Source organism: Halichoerus grypus, chromosome 11 (assembly GCF_964656455.1).
Source record: "Halichoerus grypus chromosome 11, mHalGry1.hap1.1, whole genome shotgun sequence".
Taxonomy (NCBI): Eukaryota; Metazoa; Chordata; class Mammalia; order Carnivora; family Phocidae; genus Halichoerus; species Halichoerus grypus.
Window position 1 is genome coordinate 75,101,341 of NC_135722.1, and position 27,881 is coordinate 75,129,221.

General features: G+C 49.2%; 1 protein-coding gene across 1 annotated transcript; it reads left to right on the forward strand.

Moving 5' to 3' along the window:
* Nucleotides 1-591: 591 nt before the first annotated feature.
* Nucleotides 592-27,881, forward strand: ENDOD1 (endonuclease domain containing 1). The gene is made up of 2 exons (XM_036074971.2): nt 592-1,038; nt 23,646-27,881. The coding sequence occupies exons 1-2, from the start codon at nt 739-741 to the stop codon at nt 24,846-24,848; spliced, it is 1,503 nt and encodes a 500-aa protein (XP_035930864.2). The 5' UTR covers nt 592-738; the 3' UTR covers nt 24,849-27,881.

Sequence of the window (27,881 nt, forward strand, 5' to 3'; positions counted from 1 at the left end):
GCGCCAAGTAAACCACAGCAGGGCTCTCCTGTCTGCCTGGTTAGGAACTTCCTATAACAGGATTTCTCAGTTTGAGGCTCGGGGCTTCTGATCCGCTAACAGGACATCAAAGCTTTATACGTGTGCGCCTGGTGGAGCCTTTCAGTTTCCACTGGATTTCAGAGGCGGGTCTCTACCCACTCGCCGCAAAGAGCCACAGTTCCACGCACATCTCCCGCCGCCCCTCGGCATCCCCGACGGCTCCCGGAGCGCGCTGGCTCCAGAGGCTTCCGGGCGCCCCGCCCAGGGGACCGTCCCTTCCCAGCCCCTCGGGTCAGGCCCACCCGACTCGGGCCTCCCACTCTTGGGGCGCGTCCCCGCGGCCTGCAGAGGCGAGGCGGCGCGGCGACAGGCGGGGGGTGAGGGAGCCGGGGACGCCGCCGCACCCCCGAGCCCCCGGCCCCCGGCCCCCGGCCGACGCGGCCATCTTCGGCGCAGGCGGGTGGGAGGGAGGGAGGCGCGGCCTCGGGCCTCGGGCCCGCCCCCGCCGCCGGGCCGCCCAGCCCCGCCCAGCCCCGCCCAGCCCCGCCCCGCCGAGCGCTCACCCCGCCGCGCGCTCACCCCTCCGCGCGCTCACCCCGCCGCGCCGCGCCCGGGTCCCGACTTCCCCTCCCGCCCGGCCCGCAGAGCCCGCGCCCACCCCCATCCCCCCACCCCGCCCCAGCCGCCGCTCGGCCCGCAGCGCACGCAGAGGCCGCCATGCGGCCCGCGCGCTGCCTCGCGCTGGGCAGCCTCCTCGCCCTGGCCGGGCTGCTGGAAGGCCGGCTCGTGGGCGAGGAGGAAGCCGGCTTCGGCGAATGCGACCGGTTCTTCTACGCCGGGACCCCGCCTGCGGGGCTGGCGGCCGAGGCCCACGTGAAGGTCTGTCAGCGCTTCGAGGGCGCCGAGCGCTTCGCTACCCTGTACAGCCGCCGGGACCGCATCCCCGTGTACTCGGCGTTCCGCGCCGCGCGCCCCGCGGCCGCCGGCGCCCAGCCCCGCTGGCTGGTGGAGCCGCAGGTGAGCGAGCTGAGCCCGAGCCCGGGCGCGGGGCTGGCCCCCGGGGGCGGGGAAAGGCAGCCCCCGCGCCTTCGGGGCCAGGTCAGGAACCCCGGGTTTCCGAGCCACCCCGCCGCACCCCTGTCTAAGCCGCAGCCGGGGCTTGGCGATCCGCGAGCCTCCGCTTAAGCCGCGGGGGCCCCGCGGTCCCCAGTGGGAGGTGGTTCTCCCCTACATTTCGGGGTAGACATCTGCAGTGTCTCATTCATTTCCTGACCGGTGAGGAGCGTGAGATGGACAGTTCAGATCAGCGGAAAGCCTAGGCTGGGAGCCCACAGGCCTTGGCGCAGGTCGTTGCCATAGTTCTTTGGGCCCCCCGGGTAGGTGGGTGGGCGTTTTCGTGCCCATTTTGCAGAAGGGGCGATCAAGGCCCAGGGAGTGAAGAGACTTGTGGAAGTCTGCCCAGCTGGTAAGATGGGGCAGGTGTTTTGGCTTAGAGGTTCACTGCCCTTTCTACTTAAGGAAAAGCTGCTCTTCTGCAGAGGCCACCTGAGCCTGAAAACCCCTTGTGCACAGGACATGGAGTAAATTCGACCTGAAGTTCTGTTAGGACAATCAAGGTACATTGTTTTAGAAATGCCATGGGATAGTTAGAAATAGTAGGGAAACTGACTATCTCCAGCTAGTGGGAAGGGCAAACGAGTTTTACCCGACTCTTCATATCTGTATTATCAGACCACTTGGAAACCATGTCGTGAGTGTTCTGTACTGGCTGGCGAGGGTGACCAAACACTGCAGAAGGTCCCCAGAGGCCCTGCTGAACCTGCCTTAACGCATCCTGCCCCACCTCTGCGTAGCTGGCCTCCTCTCTGCAGACCCAGCCAGGCTCCCCTTGGGTGTGTTCTCCGCCTCTCAGCCGCCTCCTCCCACCGTCTCCTGTACCTGTCCCAGCCGTCAAGACCACCTTGGCAGGGGGCAGAGCTACTCACTGAGCCCACCCACTCCTGATGGCCAAAGCTGGCTAAAACCATATGGGTGAACAGACTGTGGCTTTCAGGTGCTTCATTCCGAGCCCTGGGCTGTAATCCCTGTATGTCATCCAGGTATTTCTAGCTCTGAGAGCTTGGCCGGGACTCATGTCATCTTGCACCTCAGTCTTCTCTTCCTGTCCGCGTCCAATCCATAGCTGTCTCCTTGATGTCAGGACCTAGGAGATCAGGCATGTGTGAAAAAGCCTTTGTAAACTGTACACATGTAAGACATATATTAATCTACAATTAGTTTGTCCCCAGCTGCACCCCTCAAGCTCTCTGCGTATCCCGCAATTCATTATACATCACGATTGTGGGCCTGTCAAGAAACAGATGACCTAGGCCTTTCTCCTTGAGGATCTTCTGGACGGCTCAAGGAGACAGAACATACAAGTGAGGAAGACACAGGAATGCGTGCTAAATTTCCATTGAATTCAGAGCACATTTAGTAATCACCTGCTGGGTGCCAGGCACATAGGGAACCAGGAGAAGAGAGGGTAGCTCTTGGACTCCAAGGCTTCCTGGTGTGCAGGTGAAGAAGCCTGCCGGGTGGAGAGGAGCAAAACAACTGATTAGAGCCAAGCAATGTGGGTTCGAGAATGTTTTTATTGACGAGCTGTAAACTTGGGCAGGCTATCCTGGAGCTAATAACAGGGTGGCCTTGAGGATTAAATGAGTTACTATATAAAGTTCTCTTGAGAGATGCCTGGCACATAAGTCCTACCTATTATTAGGACATAAGCAAAGCCTATACTTTCATAAAGGTAAACAAAGTCCTATTAGATTTAATCTCTCGTGGAGGTGAGAGGGGAAAGCCTTGGGGTCAGGGTGACATTTGTGTTGTGCCTGGAGGCGGAAGCAGAGAGTTCAGAAGAGAGACAGAGGAGGAGGACATTCCAAGCCTCCTGATGTTTTGGAGGGAACACCAAAAGTGAGAAATGCACATTCAGGGATTAGTGCATGGGGAGTGGTTGGAGCTCCTGAACTAGGAGTATGTAGGTGACAGTCTGCTCAAGTGTTGCGAACAGAGGGGGATAACGGAAGGGAGAGGGCAGGTATGAAGGAGTAATCAAGGAAGGCTTCGTGAGGGAGAGCCATCGATGCAGTTACAGAAGGAGTCACAAAGGAGCAAGTTTCGGGGGTAGAACCAAGTTACAGAGGCACAGGAGACCCTGGGCCCCTGGGGGCAGGAAATGAGGAATGGCACTGGGGAGGTAAAAGAGGATGGGGAGGGAGGGGGGACATTGTTCCAAATGGCAGCTTGAGAGGGGAGATGAACAGTGGTTTAGAAAAGGACAGGAGGCCATTGAGTTCCCAGCTGGGGAGGTCAGAATGGTGGCAGTGGCTGATGCTTTTCCCCGCACGATGGGCTCATGTCCGCCTCCTTCCTACCCCAGCCTCAGTCAGGAGCCAGAGGATATCAGGAAGGAGGGGTGGAAGGAGGGAGGGAGGAAAAGCTGCCAGATGAGATGCAGGCGGGCTCTGGAGCACACTGCAGCAAACCTGACACCCCCCCCCCCCCCCGCCCCTGCAGCCTGCATCCCAAGGCCTGCCTCCCAGCCAAGGTCCCCACTGCGGAGGATGCTCAGGGCTAACTGTGGACTTCTTCAGAGCACTTTGTAATGCTGAGCTGCCTTGTGCCCACATCACCTTTTTTTGAAGTCAGCTTTACCAAGAGGCCCAGCAGACAGGGAAGGAAGAGGCGGGAGGCCAAAGGAGCTCAGTGATTGCTTTGAGCGATGAGTCAGGCAGGGCTGTGCTGGCCCTGGGGGCTCCCTCAGCCCAGTTCAGCAGCTTTCAGAGCTGTCCTGCAGTTTCCCTTGGGAAAAAACACCAAAATTGAAGATCATAGAAACTTAGTCACTCTTGAGCTTAAAACCTCTAGGTGGCTGCCCAACACCTACCGGACCAAGTTTATCCTGCAGGATGCAGTTTAACAAGGCTCTCCACGTCCTGGCTCCTGTCTCCAGCTCCAGCCTTGATTCTCACTCCTCCACGCCCTCACATTTTATGTTCTAGCATTATCCCGCTGCCGGGCATGCCTCTCAGAAACTGTACTGTTTGTAACTTCTGCTTCTGTCCTCATGCTCAATCCTTTTGCCCTGAATCCCCTTTCTGTACTGCCCCATCTTGCCCCTCACTTCTTCCCCTCCTCCATCCTTTAAGACTGCTGAGGTACCATCTCTTCTAGAAAGAACTGCACACCTGATTTAGCTCCACTGCTCAGTACTCTGATAATTTCTTTCTTTTTTGTACTCCCCACATTGTTTGTTTTTTTTAGATTTATTTATTTGTCAGAGACAGAGAGGGAGAGAGAATATGAACAGGGGGAGTGGCAGGCAGAGGGAGAAGCAGGCTCCCCACTGAGCAGGGAGCCCAATGTGGGGCTCGATCCCAGGACCCCGGGATCATCACCTGAGCCAAAGGCAGACGCTCAGCCGACTGAGCCCCCCAGGCGTCCCTCCCCACATTGTTTTATAATTACCTGCTTATGTGTCGGTCTCCTCAGTGTGAGCCCATGAGAGGTGAATGCTGCACCTCACTCATCATGCTTATGTCACTAGTGCCCGGGACACAGAGAGTCTCTCAACAAGGGTTGAATAAAATAATTTGCTGTTGAGCTAGGTCAGGCGGCAGCGGGTGCGATGCTCTGCTTGAGCTTTCCTGCTGGGACATATACTGCTTCAGGGGCTCGCCCCGTAGCTGGCCAGCAGCCGCTAACACAAGCATGTTCCATATGCAGAGCTGGAACCTTCTAAGTCCACCCCATTAGTCCCAGCTCTGGCCTTTGGAATGACCCCAAATGATTTGGATCTCTTCTCTGGACAATAGCTCTTTGGTGTCTGACACAGGACCCCATGTCCACCCACACTGGAAGAATTTAAATGGGATCTTCTGAGGGACGGAAGGAGAACTCTGAAGGAAGCAGAGAAAACAGCGGGCTGTTGTAGGTTTTATGTGGAATGTGGTCACCTTTAAATTGAGAATGGGGGGCGCCTGGGTGGCTCAGTTGGTTAAATGTCTGCCTTTGGCTTAGGTCATGATCCCGGGGTCCTGGGATCAAGTCCTACATCAGGCTCCTTGCTCAGCGGGGAGCCTGCTTCTCCCGCTCCCCTTGCCCTCCCCCCTGCTCATGCTCTCTCTCTCTGTCAAATAAATAAATAAAATCTTAATAAATAAGTAAATAAATAAATAGAGAATGGGGAAAAGGCAAAAAAGGTGAGAAAATGTTCCCCCATTAGCATGGTGGAGATGCTTTAGAAGATTTCTAGTCAAGACTTCAGAGACCTGAGAACTGGGTTCTGGTTTAGTACAGGGAGCCTCAAACCTTTTAGTCTCTCGATTCCTTTCCATTTAATAGAAGAATTTTTGAATGAAGTGTAAGTGATGCGTTACCAGAGTGCATTGTCAGTTCATGCTGGAGGCCATCATAGAAGACTCTACCATTTTATAAAGATGAATGCTGAACGGATCTGGCTTCGTATTCAGCTTACACTTCTTTAATCTTACAAAAATACTCTGAGGTAGATGTCATTGTCTTCATTGTAGAGATGAGGAAATGGGCTCAGAGGGGTTAAGTGATGTGCCCAGGGTCACACAGCTTGGATTTGAACTCATGACTATTTGCTCTTAGTCCAGTGCTCTTTGAATATATCATGGAGATTCTTTGACTTCATAGGGGATCCACTGCATTAATGGCCATAGGTTTTTAATTCTCATCTTTTATATGGGGATCTTAATTTCTACTTCATTTCTCGTTCCAATAGTTAGTAGGACAAGTGGGAGTACAAATTTGGCCACATAAATGTTGCTTAGGTGCCAGGGGCTCTGGAATGAGGGGTAGATTCTGGTTAACTACAAAAGCATTGTCCTAAAGCGCCCATGAGGCCATATTTCAAATCCTAGTCAATGCCTGTGAACAGTGATCACAAGTTAGAACCTTGATTAAGTTCTGGATCTTTAATTTCTATCAGTGGCTTCTCGCCTACACACACCCTGAAACTGTTAGACAGGCCTTTATTCTAACATCAGTCCCTTTGTCATTGTGTCAGAGAACAGATACATCGAAGACATCACACACTTAAATCCCTGTGCAGCAAACAGGACAATTCTGATACATACTTTCTAGTTAGGACACTTGAATTCAGACTTCCTGCTCTGCTGCTTATAGGCTATGTGACCTTAAATTCTTCCAGTCCTGTTTTTCTCATCTGTTCATTAGAGGCAACAACAGTATTTAATTTCATGTAGTAGTTGTGACAAGTGACCAAAGTAACGCACATAAACCTGTAGCGTGGTACCTGGAATCTGGTAAGGTCTTAGGAAATATTACTGTGTCTACTTTACTAAGGTCCTACTCTAATAGGTATTATTACTTTTTTTTTTTTTTTTTTTTTTAGAGAGAGAGAGTGCGGGGGGTGGGGGCAGAGGGAGAGAGACAATCCCAAGCAGGCTTCACGCACAGTGTAGAGCCTGACTTGGGACTCGATCTCATGACCCCGAGATTACGACCTGAGCTGAAATCAAGAGTTGGATGCTTAACTGACTGAGCCACCCAGGTGCCCTGGCATTATTACATTAAAAAAAAATAAATTTATATAAGTTGTACACCCACCATAGGCCTTGAACTCACAACCCTGAGATCAAGAGTCACGTGCTCTGCTGACTGAGTCAGCCCCCCTTTTTTTATTACCTTTAAAATTTAAAAAAAATTTTTTTAAGTAAGCTCTGTGCCCAATGTGGGGCCTGAACCCATGACCCTGAGATCAAGAGTCACATAATATAATAGGTGTAAGACATACACAAATACACACAAATGGAATGTTGGATTAGACAGGTGACTCTTACAATTCTACAACTCTCTTAAAATGTAAACCATCTGTGTATCTTCTCAAACACTAGGCATATATTTCACATCATACAACAGGTGCTTAGATAGAGCTTTGGTGAGAGACTGAATGGATAGATGGATGAATGGATGGATTTAGGTGATTGAAAGAACAAAAATAAAATTGGTGCCAGAGATACCTCCACCCTCCTTGTCCTGAGTCACCAAGAGGTGTGTTGTCACAAAACAAATAGTGAGCAATGGCATTGCAATCTATGGCGCTGAGTCTGGGTAAGTCTGGGAAGCGGCTGACTCAAAGGGATGATTCCAAAGTCAATCACTCACAGTTTCTTCCTCACTGGGGTGCACATAGCAAAAACAGAAGTCACTTAGGCTCTCTTTCCTTGCATTTTTCTCCTCTTCTAGGTTTTTCTTCCTCTTTGAATTCAGTGTTTCTGTTTGATTTGTGGTCGTTCTCAGGAGCAAGTTAAGGGACTTGCCCTACATTGGCAGAACATTTTAGGGCCCTTTTGTCCTGAAACAGTTCAGGGGTGACATCGCTGTACACCATTCTTTCAGTTCAGACTGAAACTTGGACAGTCCAGGGAAGGAGATGTCATTTACTGATTCCCTCACTATGGACAAGGGTCTTCACAAATTAACCCATTCATATAACTAGATATTGTGATCCATGTTTTATAGTTTAAGAAACTGAGCTTCAGAGTGGTAAAGCCACTTACCCATGGTCACCCAGCTTCTAGATGCAGAGCCTGGATTGGAAGTTATGGCTGCCCGATTCCCAGGCTCTTACTGCCCTTTCTACTCGAGTGTGAGGTCTTCCAGTGACAGTGTTCGTATTTTCTCTCCAGATTCCAAATTGACTGACTAGGGTTGTTAGTTTATTTTTATTTTACTGAATTCATCTAGTTCTTTGGATGATTTGTGGCTTTGCTTTGGAATGGGCCATTCTGAAAATCTCGGCTTCAGATTATTCTTAGCTCAGTTATGAGCTCATGGTGATTCAATGGAGCTTTCCCTGAATAAAGATTTTATTCTTTGGGTTTCAGATTTCTCTTCCTTTTAAACTGTCAGTGAAACTTTTAACAAGTAAGAACGTGAGAAAATAAATCCTCCCATTCGCCAGTAGCTTTCGCTTCCTGTGATCTGGTCTTTCTCCTAGAATTACCGTTCATTCAAGCGTATGGTCCCCCTTCAAGTTGTATATCATGTCTCCAGAGTGGCCACGTAACCTATCGGCCCCATGGAACGTGGCATCTGTGGCAGCCATAATTTGTTGCCTGTTGATATATCTAGTTAGCCACTGAAAGGAAGGAGAAATAGAAAAGAAACTGACTCATGGCGTGAACCAAAAATAGAAGCACCATTAGTATTCCAGTCATGCTTCTATTGACCCAGTGCCGGACAGAGTGTGGCTCCATCCAAAGAGGTCAGGCTGAGGACATCCTATACTTTGAATCAAGATGAAAAATATGGGTACATTTCATTTTGCAGAGTAAACAGGTGGCTGAAATAGTGTTTGAAAATAAAAGTTAAATTACATGTTCCAGTCGACTTGTACCTTAATTTTAGGGATGATTGGTTTTGAGTTTTGATTGAGTTTCAGTTGGCAGGAACACCTAATGCTTTAATAAGGCCCTGGGTCCTCTATCAATGAATTCCCCAAGTCAACAAATATTTACTGGAGCATCTGCTGTGTATCAGGCACTGTTCTCGGCCCTGGGAATGGAGCAGTGAATCAAACAGACAAAAATACCTTCTCTCGTGGAGCTTACTATCTAACAGAGGACACAGGCGATAAAATAAATAAATAAAAAACATAACATGTTAAATAGTGAAAGTGCTAAGAAGAAAAGTAAAGCAAGGCAGGAGGATATGAGCTATCAGGGAAAAGGTGAAGTTTTCAAAGGGTTTTCAGGGAAGGTATTACTGTGGAGGTGACTTTGTGTACAAACCTGAAGGAAGGGACAAAGCCAGTCATGCAGGTATCTGGGGGAAGGATGTTCCAGGCAGAGAGAACAGTAAGTGCAAAGGCCCTGAGGCAGGAGTGTTCCTCATGTTTGAGGAAGAGGCCAATGTGGCACAAGAAGGATTAATGAGGAGAGAGGCAGGAGATGAGGTCAGAGAGGTGGGGTGGGAGATAGCAGACCATGTAGGGCTTCTGGGCTGTTTGTAAGGGATTTGGCTTTTACTCCATGTGGGACGGGACGCCACTCTGCCGACTTTGGGGGGTGGGGTTTGACGTGTTCTGACTTACATTTTAATAGGATCACTTTGGCCGCTGCGTTGAGAACAGACCATGTGGGTTCAAAGGCAGAAGCAGAGAGGCCAGATGGGAGCTTTCAATATCTGGCAAGAGGCGGTGGAGGCTTGGACCACTGGGGGTGGCAGTCTAGTTCTGGGTATAATTTGAGGGGAGAGCCAAGAATGAGAGAACGGGAGGAGTGGCAGACAACCCCAGGGACTTTGGCCAGAACAACTGGAAGAACGGGGTTGCCGTGAATAAGACGAGGATCCCGGAGAAGGAGTGTTAGACGTGCTAAGTACAAGATGCCTCTTGGTGTTCCACAGAGCTTCAGGTAGGGCTGAAGGATGGTGCTCACTGGTGCTTACTTACCACCCTGGGCGCTCTTCCAGGCCTGATTCACGTGTGAGCTCATGTAATCCTCAGGGCAGCCATAGGAAATAGGTGCTGTCATTATCCTCCTTGGACAGAGGAGGCTCCTGAGGCACAGAGAGGGTGGGTTACTCTTCCATGCTCACACAGCTAGGAAGCATGGGACTGGGGCTCTCTGACATCAGAGAGCCCATGGAGTTGCCTCTCTTAGCAAACCCGTTAACGTACGGGGGAGTTCCTATTTCCCTCTCCTGAGTGAAGCTCCTCTTTGCAAACTCACAGGTTCCTTTATCAGGACTTCATAGACCAGAGCATGTTCCCAGCTCCACGGCCGCGTGCCGATGACCGTGGACACTCACGGCCTTCAGGTGCACGCTCGTGCTGAAACCACGGCAGGTTACTGGAGCCGTAAGCACTGTGCTGGGCGGAGGGTGCTGTTGGCTCCCTTTTGCAGTCGTGCTCTGTTCTGATCCGTCGATCCATCGTGAGCACTGCCCATGGCCATTATGCAGACAGACATTCTCCATAGGGTTGGTGGGGGGGAGGGGGGAATCATCTAAAAACTCTGTCTGGCAACAAGTATTGTCCCTTGCGTCTCAGTGAGTGTGGCCAGCATAAGGGAGGGCTCTTGCATCTGTGGGGGCGTGGAGCTGTTGCTGCTGGAAGTGGGCTGGGTGCCATGCATGAGCCTGAGGAGAGCCCAGCTCCTGACCAGGTGCCAGCTGCCCCGGGGCGGGGGGGTGGTGCAAGCAAAGCACACCCTCCAGAGCCCCACCTCTGGAACAGAGAGGGAGGACCCACTCATCCATCCTTCAGCCTAGAGAGCTCAAGAGTCCCTCCAATGCCCCCAGCCTGGTTCCCCAGAGTAGGAAAGGCAGCTGAACCCAGCACATTCTGAAACTTCATACCCCGGTAATGTCATACACCCTGCTTTGGGACCAGGAGAGGACCTTCTCTCCAACTCAGCACACCCCACGTCCTTGAAAGGACAGAAATTCCTTTTTCTTTTATGACTGTTAGTAAACTGACATCCTCTCCCCAGTGCACATTCTTACCTTTGCGCTTATGTCCTAGGTAACCTGGCATTCACCCAGCTTGGTAAATGAGCCTTCCCGCTGTGTCTGGGAGATGGTAGCATTGGTTTCAGGAAGTCCCCTTATCATTATTTTAATATTTATAACTGAGGGAAGAAGTTGACCCATATCACATCAGTGTTTTGAGTGAATTGACCAGGACGCATGACTGAACAGGGCCATGTAAGGAAATGGCCACCGTTGATGTTTCTGAAAGACTGGTCATCCACCGTAGTCTCAGGATGCACAGAAGCCTGGGGAAGGGAAAGGCGAGCTTACAAACCACCATCAGTCTTCTATCATTCTGGAGTATCTCTAGTGTATCTGGAACCATGGTACCCATGATGACAGATGCCTCCTTCATGGCCAAGGGCACTGTTCGGGGTGGTTGATGAACTTGCCCTTGCACTTTCTTCACTGGACAGACCTCCCCCCTGTTATCCTGGCCATCTGCATGCAGAGGTCCAAGCTCCCTTCATCTTCCTCTAGGCCTCTGCAAAACAGCTTCCTCCCTGGTTAATTCCTCCTACCCACATCTCTAAACTTACTCCCCTTGGAAGCCAGAGAAATCCTCTCAGATCATCAATCCCGTCGTGCCTCCAGCAGCCTCCCTGGAAAGCCTCCAGGGCTCCCCATTTCTCTTCCTATAAAGATAAGTCCTTATCGTGATGTCCAGAGTCCTGCACGTGCATCTCCCACTCCCCACCCAGCCTTATCCTGGGGCCACACACATTGCGAGTCCTTTACCTCCAGCCACTTCGGCTCATTTCTGTGAGGGTGATGCCGCTGTTTTCCTAATTCCCATCAAAGGACCTATGTACCTGCTGTTTTGTTTTGCATTTTGTCTTCCACAATATTCCAGAATAGGGCAACTGCCCAGAATACTTTCTAGTAGCACCAGACCTCACCTTTCTTTGCTAGTGTGTCACAGTTACACATGTATTTGTGTAACTGAGTGCCACCCAGTGAGACTTGAAGTTCCACGAGGGAGGGTGCAGGGCTCTCGTTGCTCACTGTCCGAGCCTCAGTCTCTAACACAAGGACCAGCACACGTTTTCTGTATATGGCCAAATAGGAAGTATTTTAGGCTTTGTTGGCCATAAAGTCTCTGACACAACGATTCAACTGGGCTGTTTTCACACAAAAACAGCCCAGAGAATAATACATAAATGAATGAACGTGGCTGTGTTCCAAGGGAACTTTATTTATGAAAAGTGGTGGTCGGTCAGATTTGGCTTCACAGGCTGTAGCTTGCCAGCCCCTGGTCTTGCCTCAGGCCAGCATTTCATAAGCGATGAAGAAATGTTGCTCAGTGTGGAGCACTTAGCAAATATGGACTGAACAGCAGCAGTGAAATTTGAAACGTGGGCAATCCTAGTCCTGTTGCAGCCCAGCAGTCCTAGATCTAGACCTGCAGACAATCTTCAACTAACCCTTTTAATGTATAGTAATGGCCATCATTTATAATACTAAGGGTTTTTAGGATTAGAAAAGTAATATATGCTTATGGTAAAAATATTTTTTGAGCATTTTAGAAGTCTATAAAGAAAAGGATCTCATTTCTCACAGACAGCTAACCTTTACAGTTTGTGTATGTGTACGTGCTAACATTCCAGAAATTTCTTTTTTTTTAAGATTTTATTTATTTATTTGACAGAGAGAGACAGTGAGAGCAGGAACACAAGCAGGGGGAGTGGGAGAGGGAGAAGCGGGCTTCCTGCCTAGCAGGGAGCCCGATGTGGGACTTGATCCCAGGACCCTGGGATCATGACCTGAGCCGAAGGCAGACGCTTAACGACTGAGCCACCCAGGCGCCCCAACATTCCAGAAATTTCTGTTCACATAGAGACACATATAGGCTCTCAGACCCTTTATTCTAGTCAACAAGGTTCAACACTCTTTTGGATCCCCAAGCCACAGCTAACAAGCCTCTCAAAGGACCACCATACCCATGGAGTGGGAAAGTGAAGGGGCTCTTGATGAGTGAATTTGCACATGAATAGAAATAATTTATTTAATTTAGAAATAGAAGACCTGGGCACCTGGGTGGCTCAGTCGGTTAAGCGTCTGCCTTCGGCTCAGGTCATGATCCTGGAGCCCCATGTGTGGCTCTCTGCACAGCAGGGAGTATGCTTCTCCCTGTGCCCCTTGCTCTGCTCTTGCTCTCTCTCTCTCAAATCAATAAATAAAATCTTTAAAAAAAAAAAAAAAGAAAAGAAAAGACAGAATGCCGGGGGCCCTCACATGCAAAGTCTACTTCATCATATTTATTCAAGTCAGTGTCTAGATAACTCATGGGTGGCCTGAAATAATCTTACCTTCTTGCCCCTTCCTGTGTTCCTGGGCAGTGGTGATCCTTGTCCTCTTATGGGGGACTCACTGGCCTGCCCAATGTGAGGAAGCCAGTCAGTGGCAGAGCTGACCAGTCTCCTCATTTCTAATCTGGTTCTGTTCCTAAGCCCTGCTGCCATATAGTCTCACATTTAGAAGAACTTGAAGATTAGCAACATTCAGGGCGCCTGGGTGGCTCAGTCCATTAAGCGTCTGCCTTCGACTTGGGTCATGGTCCCAGGGTCTTGGGATTGAGCCCCGCATTGGGCTCCTGCTCAGCGGGGAGCCTGCTTCTCCCTCTCCCTCTGCCTGCCGCTCCCCCTGCTTGTGCTCTCTCCCTCTCTCTGTCTCTCCCTGTCAAATAAATAAGTAAAATCTTAAAAAAAAAAAAAAAAAAGAGTGACATTCATAAAACCCAGGAGAAAAGTTTGAACAAATGGAAATGATTTTGCCTGAGGGCAGATTTACTAGCCTCAAATCATATTTATTACACAACATTGAGAAGTACATGCTGTCTTTTTTGTGCTGAAGACACAGGGTAAGATTTAATAGTTCGAGGAGGGTTTAGGTTGGAAGCAAATAAGCCATTTCCCAACAGCGAGAGTTACTATGCTGTGGGAAAGGGTTTAGGGGCTGTCAGGTCCCCTTCTCTAATGATCTTCAAAAAGAAGGGTAAATTTGTCAGTTGGCTTCAGAGGAAGGCTATTTCTTATAGCTGTCAGCTTGTGTGGAGACAGGCTTTGAGCCTTTCCCAGTTTTCCGATGAGGGCGACTCCATAATTGGGTTGACAGTGGTTATATTGCTCACGGACCAGGCGCGGTACTGTTTTTTTTTTTTGGTTTTTTTTTTTTTTTTTTTTTGCTGCTCTCAGTACTGGGTCCCATCCTGTGCCTCCGTTCTTGCCACAGGCCAGCCCCTGAGTATTTCCTCCCATTTACGTACGTAATAAATGTGATCACAATCAACCAGAGGCCAGGGTGTATCATAAATTTGTTCTCTGTCGGTGAATTGGGGTTTAAGAGGTAGGTGTGGGATTATAGGGGTTTGTAGTGATTGAAACAAGTCCATCCTGTTCATTATCTGCTCATTTACTTATTATTCCTGGTCAGTGGGTCTAGAGTTTCAGCATTGCAAAGAAGGAGGGGTGGAGGAGTTGACATCCAGTTGTTGATGGACACTGTGATCGGTGTTGCCATTCTCATCCACATCAAAACCGTTTATTGAGTTCTCAGCGCCAAGCCAAGAAATAGGAGTCTCAGACCTGGCCCTGGAACAAGACCCAGTCCTTTCCCGCAGGTGTCTTGTTACTTAAGGCAGGAAGGCAGATCGTGACCGTGACTGAATTCTCTCCTACTAGACTGTTAGGCCCGAAGGGGCAAGGACTGAGCGAGCACACCGAGTGGTTGAGAAGGTGGGTCTTTTAGAGGGACAAAATTGGGTTGAGTCCTAACTCTGTCATTTACCAGCTGTGTGACCTTGGAAATGTTACTGAATTTCATGGAGCTCAGTTCCCTCTCTGTGACATGGGGCTAAGAAATTGTCCCTATTCCACAGGGGAGTAAGGAAGACGGTGTGACACTGTATGCAGAAGGTCCTCTGCATTGTAACATTAGCACTCAATACGTGTATATTAAGCATGTGGGACGAACAAGTGCCCTTGGCTTCCCCGACCATGCCTGCCTTGGAGACAACCAGGCTAAGGGTCCCCAGGCTCCTATGTTTGCCTCAGTATTATTGCTCAAATCGTTTCCTGGCCTGTGCTGAGAAAGTGAGAGGTCAGACTCTCCAGGTGGCCAAATGGGAGAAGACAGGTCAGGCCAAGCAGATGCAAAACCAGTGCTTCGTCAGTGTTGTGCGCACCTTTGGCAAAAAGAAGGGTCCCAATGCCAACCCTAAAGTCCTGTGTAATCCTGGATTTCTGTAATAAAACTGTTGAGCTGGTTACAAACAAAAACCCATACTCCTGCTCCATTGCTACTTTTCTTGTGACTGGCCTCAGCTTCTTCACGGAGTTCGGTGGCTCGTACACTGTCCTCCATGTTACTTTACCCATTGATACATTGATACATTCTTTGTTGGGGAACTCAGTAGAAGTTCCTTCTCTCTGCTCCATGGGGTGCCCCTCCGGTCTGTTCCCAGACTTCTGGAACCAAGACAGCCTTGTCTCTTCATTTGCTCCTGAAATTTAATCCAGGTGTCTGGAAGGTTCCATGCCTATAAGGTTCCTGCTCCAACTCCCACAGGGGGCTTGCTTCAGGCTAGTTGGCGCATGACTCACATGCTTACCCAAGCTTATTCAGGTGAAGGGCAGGGCTGTTGTAACAGATCACTGGTAGATTCACAGACATAGGAACCGAGGTACACACAGGCCTCCAAGGAACCAGAGCTGGGAAACTTCTAGAAGCCAAATGGTCTCACAGTCTTCAGGGTCTTTATCCTACCCTCCTGATCTTTTAAGGGTTTTCCTGCTTTCCCATGGGTCAGCCTGGCTCCCAGCCCTAAACTGCACGTGGCGACCTTCACACTCTGATTGTTGGCAGTCTCTGAGTTTCTTGGATTGAAAACCCAGGAGAGAGCCATCTGACTGCTTGCTGGCCAGATGTGACTGGCAAGGAGGTGGGTAGGAGGGGATCGTGTGGTAAGAAGTGCTGCTCTTCCAGAGATAGTATCTGAAATAGTTAATTTAAAAATGGAAGTTAACTATAGCATACTGACCGACCAGGGCTGGTATGGCTGGGGGTGGTCTGGGAGAGTCCAGCCTGCGCAGCCATATTCGACTTCTCAAGGGACCTTCACTAGTCAGCAGAACCGGTTCTGTGTACCTCTCTGTGTGTAACTCAGGCCACGAAGGCCCCAAGGTGCAGTTAATCTCCCAGGACTGGGTGAGTTGCGATCTTGGGAAAGCACTCACTGAAGGTTGTATCAACCAGGGTCCTGGCAGGAAACTGGATGGAACACTCAAAGTAGCTTAACCAACAGAATTGAATGAAGAAATTATTTACAGAGAATTAAGGGAGTCAACGAGATATGGTAAAGCTGCTAGGGCCCAGCCATTTTTACAGGAAGCTGTCACCATCCCAAGCTGTGGGGTCAGGCGGGAGCCTGGTGGGAGCCACGACGGCAGAGAAACTCAGCCAGAGCTGGAAACGCAACAGCCGGCTGGAGGGAGAGCAAAAGAATAAATACTCCGGTCGCTGTCTCCCCCACTTTCCTCCTGGCTAAGCCAGAGGGCACGAGAGCTCAGATGATGTGGTCCCTAGAAGGCAGCCTCCTGGGGCACAGAGCAGGGCGGAGAAGAGTGGAGAATGGATCTGGGAGGCCAAAGGGGACCACCCAGCATGGGAGGCTGTGAGGCTGGGGCTGGGCCCGAGCACCCAGGTGGAAGGCAAGGAGCGGGGAGGAATGGTGGAGGCGCCACCACCCCCACCCCTGAGGTCACAGGTGCAGAGGGAACCAGGGAAGCATTCACATGACATCCACGTAACTCACATGGTTGGGGACAGATTGGCCTATTTTGGTTGAATGTAAGGGAAGATTTGAGTGAAGAGATTGGAGGAGTTTTGTGTGTTGGGGGGGGGGGGGACTTACAAATATGCCTGTTTGTCATTTACCCAGGAAATATAGGATTCTATCAAAGATGTTAGACTAGTGAGATACAGTCAAAAGAGTATACATAGCAAAAATGGACTTCTCATTCCATATATGAATAAGGCAGGAAATCCACGTTTACACATGTTTATGATCAGAATGCTAACTGGTCCGATAGGAGGCAGACTTAAATGGCCCTATAATCCTTTGTTCTCTCCCTTGGCGTTATCATCGGAGCTCTTGCAGTTTGTGGATAATGCTCTCACAAATCACAAGTATCATGTGAATCACTTAAGCCCGGCGGGGGCACTACCCAAAGGTGATTTAAACATTTGTTTTTAGGTGTGGGGTTCATGGAGCCCCCCACCCCGCATCAGCCTCACCTGGGATGGTGGTAAAAATGCACTTCTGAGCCTCACTCCACACCTACGGAATATAGCTCTGGGGTGACGCACAAGAATCTGCATTTTTAACAAGGACCAAGGTGCTTCTAATATAAACTGAATTTTGAAAACTAATTTAAGGAGACATCACTAATTTCTGGTAGTGGCCATCTGGGCAGGAGTTAATTCCACCAGAGACTGATAGGATAAAAGAGAATCTGATAAAGATCTAGCCCAGCGGGTTCTCAATTTAGAATCATCAGGAGAACTTTAAAAACATCCTGATTCCTAGCCCTCTCCCGACCCCAGAATTCCTATTTCATTGGTCCAGGGTGAGGCTTGGACATACTGTATTTAAAGCACCCGGGTGATTCTGACGTGCAGCCGGACCTGAGCACCGCTAATCTGGTCTGAACCCAGAAGGTGGAAAAAATTAGAAATGGAAATGTCTCAGCTTAACAGACTTTTCGGAATTCTGTACCACACAGTCACATGCTAAGAATAATTGCTCTGGAAAAGAAAGCAGAGTAGAGAGTGGAAAACAGGCTTCAGTGAGTAACAGGGAAGGAAACCAAGAAGAGCAGGGATGATGTAACCTGAGAAGGTACTGCACTTCTGGAAAGGTCTTAAAGGAGTCGGCACACTTCTGTAGGCCCCCAGAAGGAGTTTGAAACTTGGCGCTTTGTACGAGAAGGAGCAGCCAGAGGAGTCCCGTGGGGAGTTTGTCCCCGAGGCCTCCGAGGCCACCGGCTGGCCTCCGCTCAGGCCTCCCCTCCCAGCAGGTATTGCTGTTCAGGGTTGGTGCATTTTTTAATCCCTCCCTTTTATTGACCTTTTTTTTTTTTAATTTCCAAGACAAAGAAAAGTCTGAGATGGAATTGGAACAGCCTTGTATTCTTTCTTCTGCTCCGTCATCCTCTGACTTAGGAGAGAACCCTTCACCGGGTTGCCTTCGCACCTCTGGGGTCGGGGGACCCATGCTGGGCACCTACAGGGCGCACAGCGGCCGGAGGTGGAAATGCCCGCTGCGCCCCACCACAGGAAGGTGTGTGAGTGGCCCTGGGGGCCCAGAGGAAGGGTGATTCACGGGGAGGAAGGCCAAGAGGACCAGGAAGCCCGCCTGAGTGCTGAAGGGCTGGTCAGGAAGTGGAAAGCCCTGCATTTCTCCTTCAAAAAAAAAGAAAGAAAAGAAAAAGAATTAAAATAAAAAAAAAATCCTGCTAAGTCTTCTAAAGCTGTTTCTATTCCCAAGAGGATAAAGAACATTTTGGATGCCAAACAGGGAGGTGTTTTTTTTTTTCTCTCTTCAGTGGGTGGTCGGAACTCTGTTTCTTCCTTTCCCCGAGAGCTGCAAGGCCTTATGGGTTATTCCTCCTCAAATACCCTTCATCTGCTCTCGTCGTCCCACCAGCCTCCCGCTCCTTTTCTGAAAGGCAGCACTTTCCTCAAGCTTGGTATTTTCCGTGGTGAGTGCATTCTCTCAGGATTCACCCAAGGCCTCAGGTCTAGTTTATTCTCCTGTGTGTGACTGTGGAGAGGGCCTGTTTGCGCCAGCCAGCTCCAGGTCTGATAAGATCATCCGATGTTCCGACTGTTCCCTGTAGGAGGGGCCCTCTGACTGTTCCGTGATGGGTAGTGGGATGATAGCATCTTTTCAGTGTCTGTGTGTATGTGTGTGTGTGTGTGTGTGTGTGTGTGTCTGTCTGTCTGTCTGTCTTTCTGTCTGTCATAATTCAGGGCAGAAACAGAATTGGAACACCAACAGATCAGCGCATTCGATGACTTAGCTCTTGTTGAAAATAAAACAACTCCCCAAACGAAATAGCCTCTTTGTCCCCGGTTAGGTAGGAGCCCACTAGGTCTCTCCTGATGATAGGATCATATCTGAAGCAGCCCCGCAAGTGCCCATCTAGCCCCAGCTTCAGATTCTCCCGGGGGAGGAAACTCCACCCTTCCCGAATCATTGCAAAGTTTTATAACCGTTTTGATGATCCTCCTAGATGACCCCTGGTCCACGTCCCCTGAGCCTGTCCTGCTCCTCACCCGCACACACTCAGTCTCTTCATGAGCAGTGCCCGTAGCTGTCACCTACCACCGTTGGCCCCTGCCCACCTGGCCTCTGATGCCAAGGCCCCCCTGCCCCTTTCATCCTGTTTCTGAACCTGTTCTTGGAGTATGGGTCTTGGCTGTGGGTAAAATAAGTACAAAAACGACAATCCTGGCCTAAGCAGAGCTGGCCTGTCCCATTAATCCTGGCTGGCCTCTACGGAGCCTCCCTTTCTTTCCAGCATCTTTCCTTGCCTCTCTCCTGAATTCCCCGGCACAGTGACCTCCAGAGGCTTGCAGACCTTCCCTAGGCTCTGCCTCCATGTCCCCAATGATGGCAGAGAACTCACCAATCCCAACTCCCCACGGACCCTTTCCTCTTCTCCTGTGTTCTCAGCAGAGGTTCTCTCATCCCGGCTGACTCCTCTCCACATGCTCCCAGTAGCATTCCCTTTGCTGTCCCACCCCCCTGTGCCATCAGTGCTCGTGATCACCAGCATACTAATCAGCCACCACCTACCTAGAACCTACCATATGCAGCATCTTCATCGTGTTTTAGGCAGGCGAAAGTATGAGGCAATCCCGGTGTCTGTGGAACTTGCAGTCTGTAAAAATATAAGAAGCAAATGCACAGGAGCCCGATCTCCACATGCAGACACCTCCATCCCCCCACCCCGATATCTCTTTCTGCTGGATCCATTGTGTGTGCTCTTTAAAACTAATCCTGGTGACTAGTTATGAGCGTCTGCCACCTTCCCATCCTCCTCACCTGGCATCCCACCCCTCTGCAAAGCCTCTGTGCAGCTGTGTGTTCTGGCACATTCTGTGCCTGTGCACACTCTCAAGGCACACACATACTCTCCCTCTGCTGCCACTTTCTTGCCCCATGGCGCAGTCCCCCAACTGGTCTTGAGGGCTTGGCTGGGACCTTCTGGTCTTCTGGCCCTGTGGGGTCATCTGTCTCGTCAAAATCCTTGTGCAGTCTTGATACCGGGAAGGAGGTTTAGGGGTCTCCCCTGTACCTGCCAGGCCTCTGAACTGCTATAGAGAAGGTGCTTGTGAACTCCCAGAGGAGTTGAGAAGAGATCGAGAGGAAGGAGGAAAGAAGGGGGCAGAGTACTGCTGCTGAGTGCTGAAGCTTCATGTTTGAGTTCTGCAGACCATTGTCACTGTCGACAAATAGCTCCTCCTCCCCACCCAGTGACGAACTCCGCTGTGGCAAATCTGCACCGGCTGCCTCAGGTCCCTAAGGTTTGCATGGACTTCGCAGCCCAGAAACGCTCAGGGACTGGGCCGGGGCTCGGTGGCACTATGCCCCTGAGATGCCTTCGAGCCCCAAAATACTCCTTGCACGCACAGAGACTCAGCAGCCCCACCCTCCCGATGCCCCTGGCCCTGGGCCGTGTGTGGGGGCTGGAAGACCATCTTTGCTGATCCCTGGGAGCCCTGCTTCTCGGCGAAGGGCCTGCTCATCTCCTGCCTTTACCTAAAGACTTCAACAAGCCGTCTGTGTCTGCAGTCCACTCTTGCCCATATCCAGTCACTTTCACCATTGGCCTTCCTTCCCGAACCCTCAGGGGAAATCGCCTCTTGAAGTGTCACTAAGGATTCTCAAATCATCGAAGGCTTTGGTCATTGTCTCCATCTTTCCCTTTCTTCTCTGCGGCGGGTGCCACGCTGTTGATCTTCTCTAGCCAAAGCTTTCTCCTCCCCTGACTTCTGATGTGACCCCAGGTGCCTGATTCTCCTGCGGCGCCATCTGTGTCGCCCAGGTGTCTCTAGTCCTCCACCTGTCCTCCAGCCTGGCTGCCCTGGGGCTCTCGTGCTCCCTTCCTCACCCAGAGGCGCGGGGCTGGGGCTTTGGAGTCTGAGAAGCTGGCTATAAACCTTGGCCCTGCCATATTACATATTGGGTGACCTTGTATCCGTTGCTTATGTGAGTTTTCACTTTCCTGTGCGTCAAATGAAGATAATCCCTCGCCCGGAGGGTTATGTGAAGAGTAAATGCAGCAGGGCAGTGCTTTCTGAATTGTAGTCCTTTGCAAACCTGCTTTACAATTTTTGCCATATCTGAGGTGATGGGGATCCTATTAGGATTTAAAAAGATGCTTTATGTAGAGCATTTTCCGTGGTGCCTGGTGCATAGTGAGCACTCGCTGGTAGTGGTAATTATCCCATGATGAGTTATCTGTATATTGGATCATTTATACTCTGCTTCCTGCTGTCCGTTCCAATTCAGCTTTTCACTTTTCCTTACTTCGAATCCTGTTTTCGGGGGCGCCTAGATGGCTCAGTCGGTTGAGTATCCGACTCTTGACTTCAGCTCAGGTTGTGATCTCAGGGTCGTGAGATCGAGCCCCGTTTCAGGCTCCGTGCTCAGCAGGGAGTCTGCTGGAGATTCTGTCTTTCTCCCTGCCCTGTCCCCTCTCAAATAAATAAATAAATCTTAAAAAGAGAGAGAGAAGGAATCCTCTTTTCACAGGCTGCTGGTCTCTGCCCCCATGCCTTGGTGTAGAAGTCTTGTTAAGCCTTACTGACCTTTCTGTGTCTCTACATTTATCGAAGTCTTGCACATCCTTCTAATCCCACCTCAGCTTCTGTCTTCTCCAAGAAGTGAGACATCATCCTTGACTGCATTCATGGTGCCCTTCCTTCCTTCGAAATTCGTGTGCTCTTTTTCTTTATATCACTTATTCAGCATTTAGGGTAACCTGCATGGCACTGTTATCTTTCTCTTGGCTTCCTATTTAACTTTGTATCTGTGTCTTGTTTTCCCAAATAGATGGTTCATTTCTTCTTGTGAAGGCCTATTTTGAGGCACATAAAGCAGTGATTAAGGACACCAGCCATGGGGCTGGACTTGCCATGTTTGTGTGGTGATACCACTCCTCACTGTGACCTAGAAGAGGCTGCTTAATCTTGATGTGCCTTAGTGTCTTCATTTATCAAAAAAGGTGATAATACCATAGTACCTAGTTTTTGGGTAAGCTTGAATGAGTGAAGACTTAGCATAGCCACTTACTGATTTAATACATGTGAAGTTCTCAGAAGAGTGCCCGGCATATGGTGCTCAAGAAATGTTGATGGGGGTGGTGGTTGTTACCAATGCGAATGCTTCCTTCTACAGTACTGGTCACACTTAATATATGCTCAATAAATATTGTTGAATGGATGAGTATTTCCCCTACAGTCCTCCTTTGCAATTTTCTTCTTTTTTTTTTTAAGATTTTATTTATTTGAGAGAGAAAGAGAGCACAGGTGGGGTGAGGGGCAGAGGGAGAAGCGGACTCCCCGCTGAGAAAGGAGCCCCATGTGGGGCTCCATCTGGGGACTCCAGGATCATGACTTGAGCTGAAGGCAGACGCTTAACCCACTGAACCACCCAGGTGCCGTCCTTTGCAATTTTCTATCAGTCTCTTTTTCTTACATGCATGTTGGCAGGAAAACTGAAAGTCTGCTTTCATTTAATTCCAAAACAAAAAGAAACCCCATGGGTTTAAATAGCTTTTACTGTCCGATATAGAGACCAACTCATTGAGAGAAACCATTTTTTTTCTTGGTACTGAATTCGAAAAGGAATTTATTATAAGATTATTTATGGGGCAGGATGCTGGTGGAGGGGGAGAGTTCATTTTTCTAAAACCTACTTAGCATGTTGTGATTAGGAAAAAAATTTTCCATTAAACACAGGAACTGTATCAAATGACATGGGCTGCCCAGGGGGACCAGGTCAGCAGGGAGAGAGAGTACACAGAGAGGGCTTTGTACCTGTCCCTCCGTCCAGAGGTTCCTCTGGGAAACCAAAGAGTAAGATTAGTGGTGCTCGCAGAAGGGCAAGTGTAACCCAGAAATGTAATCTGAAATTACGTCTTACGTCACAGGCATATTTTTGTCTTCAGGGTGCGGCATTGTCAGTAATTTACTATGATAGCAATAACCAGATCATTAAACTGTGTCTGCAGAGAGCATGGAAAAATACATCTGCCCTTTACGTGACCATGTTTCAAAGAATATATTAGACTTTCTAAATCAAATACTCTTACTATTTTTAGTCCAGTTTCCCACAGGTGAGTTTGGTATTTTAGTTACATACACAGTGACATTCCTTCAGAAAGTGAAGGCTACCAAGACCCACAGGGCTGTTCTGTAGAGTTAAGTAAGGGTGGTGGTGACAGGGAGCTGTTATTCTGATTTTATTTAGCTATTCAGATGGTTCTTTAATGCATGACATTAAAATACTCGTCAGCCTGGGAGCAGAATAAAGTTTTGTCATAGGTTAAAAAACTAGTTTTAAGACAGGAAGCAGGAATCATAATGGGCATGTCTATCAGTGGAGGTCAGTGAGCAGGCTATTATAAGACCCTGGGATTTAATGTCTTATAAATGATACGGTGGAGTGACTTCATAATGGAATACCCAGTTTGTGTGTGTGTGTGTGTTTGAGGGGGGTTTGTTAGCACAGAGGAGGGGCGGAGTACACAGGGAGTAGAATAGGAAACAGCCTATTTGGCACCTGCTTCCAAACACCAGGGTCCTGGGATATTAGAATGATGTGTGTGTGCACCGGAGAACCAAGCCCTTCCACACCCGGGCGCTGGGAGGGTTCATGCCCTAGGGACTTCTCTAGAGCCTTGGCTTCGAGTGCAAGTGATTGCAGTGCACCCTCTCTCCAGTGAACAGGATGCATCTCAATACTTGCTCTCTTCTTTCAGATCGACGACCCCACCAGCCCCCTCGAGGAGGTGATTGATGAAGCTGATGCCATCACTTCTGTGAGTGGCCTGGGAAGCAAGCAAGCCCTGAGTACAGATTACCTGGACTCTGATTACCAAAGAGGACAGCTGTACCCGTTCTCCCTTAGCAAGGATGTCGAAGTGGCCACGTTCGCTCTCACAAATGCAGCTCCGATGGCCCCATCCTTCCGGGAGCGGTGGTACCTGAATCTCAACAGCCTGATGGAGCGGGCCCTGACCCCGCAGTGTGGCAGCGGGGCAGACCTGTATATCCTCACAGGCGCTGTGCCCTCAGACCGCAGACTAAAGGACAGAGTGACCATCCCTGCGTTTGTCTGGCTGGCAGCCTGCTGCGCCGCGCCCGGGGGCGGCTGGGCCATGGGCTTTGTCCAGCACGCCCGGGACGGTGACGTCATAGAGGACGTGATGGTGAGAGAGCTCGAGAAGCTGCTTCCGTTCAACCCCCAGCTCTTCCGGGACAACTGTGGCGAAACCGAACAGGACACAGAGAGAATGAAAAAAATCCTGGAAGTGGTTAACCAAGTCCAGGATGAAGAGCGAACGGTACAGGCGAAAGAGGGCACTCGTCCCCTCTCCAGCACCAAGGACCAGGGGTCAGCTCTGCTACCTCCAGAGCCATCTGAGGAGAGGAGGAGCTTTTTGGGCAAGTTGAGGAGCTTCCTCGCCACCCCCGTCATCAGGCTTTTCCAGTTACTTTATTACGCTGCCATAGGCATCCTGAAGAACGTTATATATGTCCTGTGGTTTGTTACCAAGCAGGTGTTTAACGGCATAGAAAGTTGCCTTTACCGCTTGGGTTCAGCCACCATCTCATACTTCTTGGCCATTGGGGAAGAGTTGGCGAGCATTCCCTGGAAGGTACTCAAAGTCATGGTCAAAATCATCAGGGCCATTCTCCGGATCCTTTGTTGTCTGCTGAAGGCCATTTGCCGCGTTCTGGGCATTCCGGTCCGAGTCCTCGTGGACGTGGCCACTTTCCCCGTGCACACCATAAGCGCGGTTCCAATTGTGTGCAAGGACATTGCAGTGGGCCTTGGTGGCACCATCTCTCTGCTCTTTGATGCTGCTTTTGGCACTATGGGTAGCCTGTTTCAGGTTATTTTTAGTATCTGCAAGAGGATTGGCTACAGGGTTACTTTTGACAATTCGGGGGAGTTATAGAACTCAAAAAAACTAGGAGGGTCCAGTTACAGTGAATTTGATTTTTTTTTTTTTAAATAGAGAAAGCTGGAATATTTTGTCTTTACAATGGGTTTCTGTTCGCTGTCAATTACCATTATATCTTGGCCTTTGGTAGGGGTATTTGCATGTTTTTGCAAAAGAAGATGGTATAATTTAGACTTGAGCAAAGAGGGATGTTGAGAGTGGGATTATGTGTAGGTCATCTGTGGGATATGGGCAAACTTCCAAACCATTAGAATCTTTCTTCACTTTGCTACTAGATGGACTGCCTGAGATACTCTGGTGTTCATTTGTGATAACTAGGAATTACAGAGAAGGGAAGAATTAAGAAGAAGACAACCTTAATCCAAAGAGTTTCAGAGAGAATGGGAAAGGAATCTTGTTTCTGTTATGAGATGTAAGGCAAGACCTATATAAATGCTGTTGGTCGATTCGTTTTCATTTGTTTCTCTTTCTCTCCAACTCATCTGACCTTGGTGAAGTGCAGACATGCTTCCCTGTTGAAATAACTTTCTTAGGGATAAAGAATTTGCTAATATCCCTGAGCTTTCCATGGCTTCCAAGGACCTATAAGGTTGCTTGGGTTTTTTGTTTTTTGTTTTTTTTCCTCCCAAGATGAATTTTGCTGCATTTTTCTTTTAGGTAATGATAAGCATTTTGTTTTAAATGTGGCATAACAAAGTTTGAATGCCAGGGCAAATTGTTTGCCCTTTGAACAGTGTAGCACAGTCCTCTCAGGTATAAAGAAGAGATTGCAAGGGTCAGAGCCCTGCTCTGAGTAGGTGTTGTAGGTCTGAGAACATCCTTAGCTAAGCTTGGATTAACTTGATGTATATTAAATCTCTGGCTGACAAGAATGAACTCAGACTGACATGTTAGCTAATATGAAAATTTGTACCCTCCAACATTCTAGATCAGTCTTTGTTTTGCTTCAGACAAGTACCCATTACAGTAAAATCTTTGACCTCTGTCCTTAAATGATTGTTTTGGTATGAATGTATACAGAAGAGCCACAAAAGAAAAAAAACTATTCTAGCCATCTCAGAAAAAAAATCCATATCCATATATGTTTATATAGGCATAAACTTGATTAAGAATCACCATGTCTTAGGAAATTACTTTTATAGTGTGTTTGAGGTTAGAAAGCATAACTCTCCCATTAATGCAAGTTTGATTTGAGAGCTAACCCCCATTTTTCTGATCAATTTATTTTAAATCTTGCCCCGAAAGAGAAAGCAGTATCTTCCAAACTTTGTTCCACCTTCCACAGCTGAGATGGAATCATCTGGATTTTTCTGAGTGTCCTCAAGAGTTGCCGTGAGGTAGAAATGGGCCACATGTAAAATACTGTCCTTGGGGGGGGTAGAGTACCATTCATCTGAAAGTTAGTTGTAAATACCTGGGATCCAGAAAGGCAACAAGGAGAGAATAATGGAGAGAAATAATACTTCCAGTGGGTTGGTAGACAAGAAATGTGAGTGTAGTGAGTTCCATGTTGCAGAAAAATAATTGAATTGCACCCAAAGTAGAAGGTCAATTGGTGAGACAATATTGGGGATTATGAACACCAGACTGGTCCATGGTAGGGGATATGCACTAGATTTATCCAAGAATCCTAAGCCGTCTTTTAGCAACGCTTCTGTTTGTGAGTGAGACCCTGTAGTGGGCCTTCCCTTCATCTCAGCAGCGTGGAGGTTCACAGAAGGGTGAGGGTTTGCCTTGGTACTGAGGGGTCAAGAGTCCTGTTGGATGAAAGGAAGAGAATCTTCGAAGCAACCAGAGAGATGGTCTGGCCAAACCCTCAACTGATGAAGAAACTGAGGCACAGGGAGGCACCAGTCTTGCCTTTAGTTTCTTTGCTGGCTCATGGCAGATCAGGAGCCAAGGTCTTTTGCACCTGTCCCATCACACCTGGGATGTCAGATAATGTGGTGTGTGCGTTACTACTCAGCTGCCTCCTTGGGTTTTCTCCATCGTCCATCAAACAGAGTCTAGCCCTGACTCCTCAATTGGATGGATTGAGCCCAAGTGATGAAACCATTAGCCATCCGTGCACAGCGTCATGCTTCCTGCCCCCCACAGAATCTTTGTTCCCTCACAGTATGTATTTTCGTGCTGATAGGCCCAGAGAGGGCATCCACGGCAGCTTGAACCCCTTGGCGCCATGCAAGGAACAGGGCATCCAAACTGCTTCTCGAGAGCCACTTGGAAATGCCTTCTTTTTCACTTCGAGTTGTTTAGTGTTTTATTTATTTATTCTTGTGTGGCCTTTTGTGAAATCTGGGAAGGGGTAATAAAGCAAGATAGATCCTTAAGGCGAGGTGGCTGAGCCCATCCGCTCTGGACCAGTAGGGTTAGTTGAGCCTGATTTACTGGAACTGGCTCCAGCAGGTGGCTGGACTGCTCCCCCCTCCCCATAAGCTACTTTCACTTTGAGGTGACAATTTGGACTGATGAACACTGTCTGTAGCTTGAAGATTTTTCTGTGGCTCTGTTATGTTCTCAGGCCCTGGGGAGGTCAACTGTTCATTATTATGGAGCTAATTTCTAGTCTGTGGATGAGCCATGCCTTTGGACACTCCTCTTTTCCATTGTGCCTTTTGAATGTTGGCTTCTCACTCACCATCAGCACTTCCACCTAAACGCAGACTAGGGAGTTGGGAGAAAGACCTAGAATGAAGCACTCGTCATTCATTCAGTCATTCATCTGTCAAACATGTATTTGAACATCGAGGTTGCAGAGGTCAGCAATATGTGGATCCCGTCCTGGAGGAGTTCAGAAATCTAGTGGGGCGAACACACGGTGCAGTTGAAAGCTGAAACACAGCATGGTGAGCGCTGCAAGAACAATCCTAGCAGCGTGCTCCCTGGAGCACGGGAAGAAAGCCCGCAAAACCATGGAAATGAGGGAAGCCTTTACAGAGGGTGTGACGGAAGTCAACTTGACATTTTCAGGCTATGTACAATGCTGTGCACCTTGCAATGCTCAATAAAGTAATCGTTGACAACTCA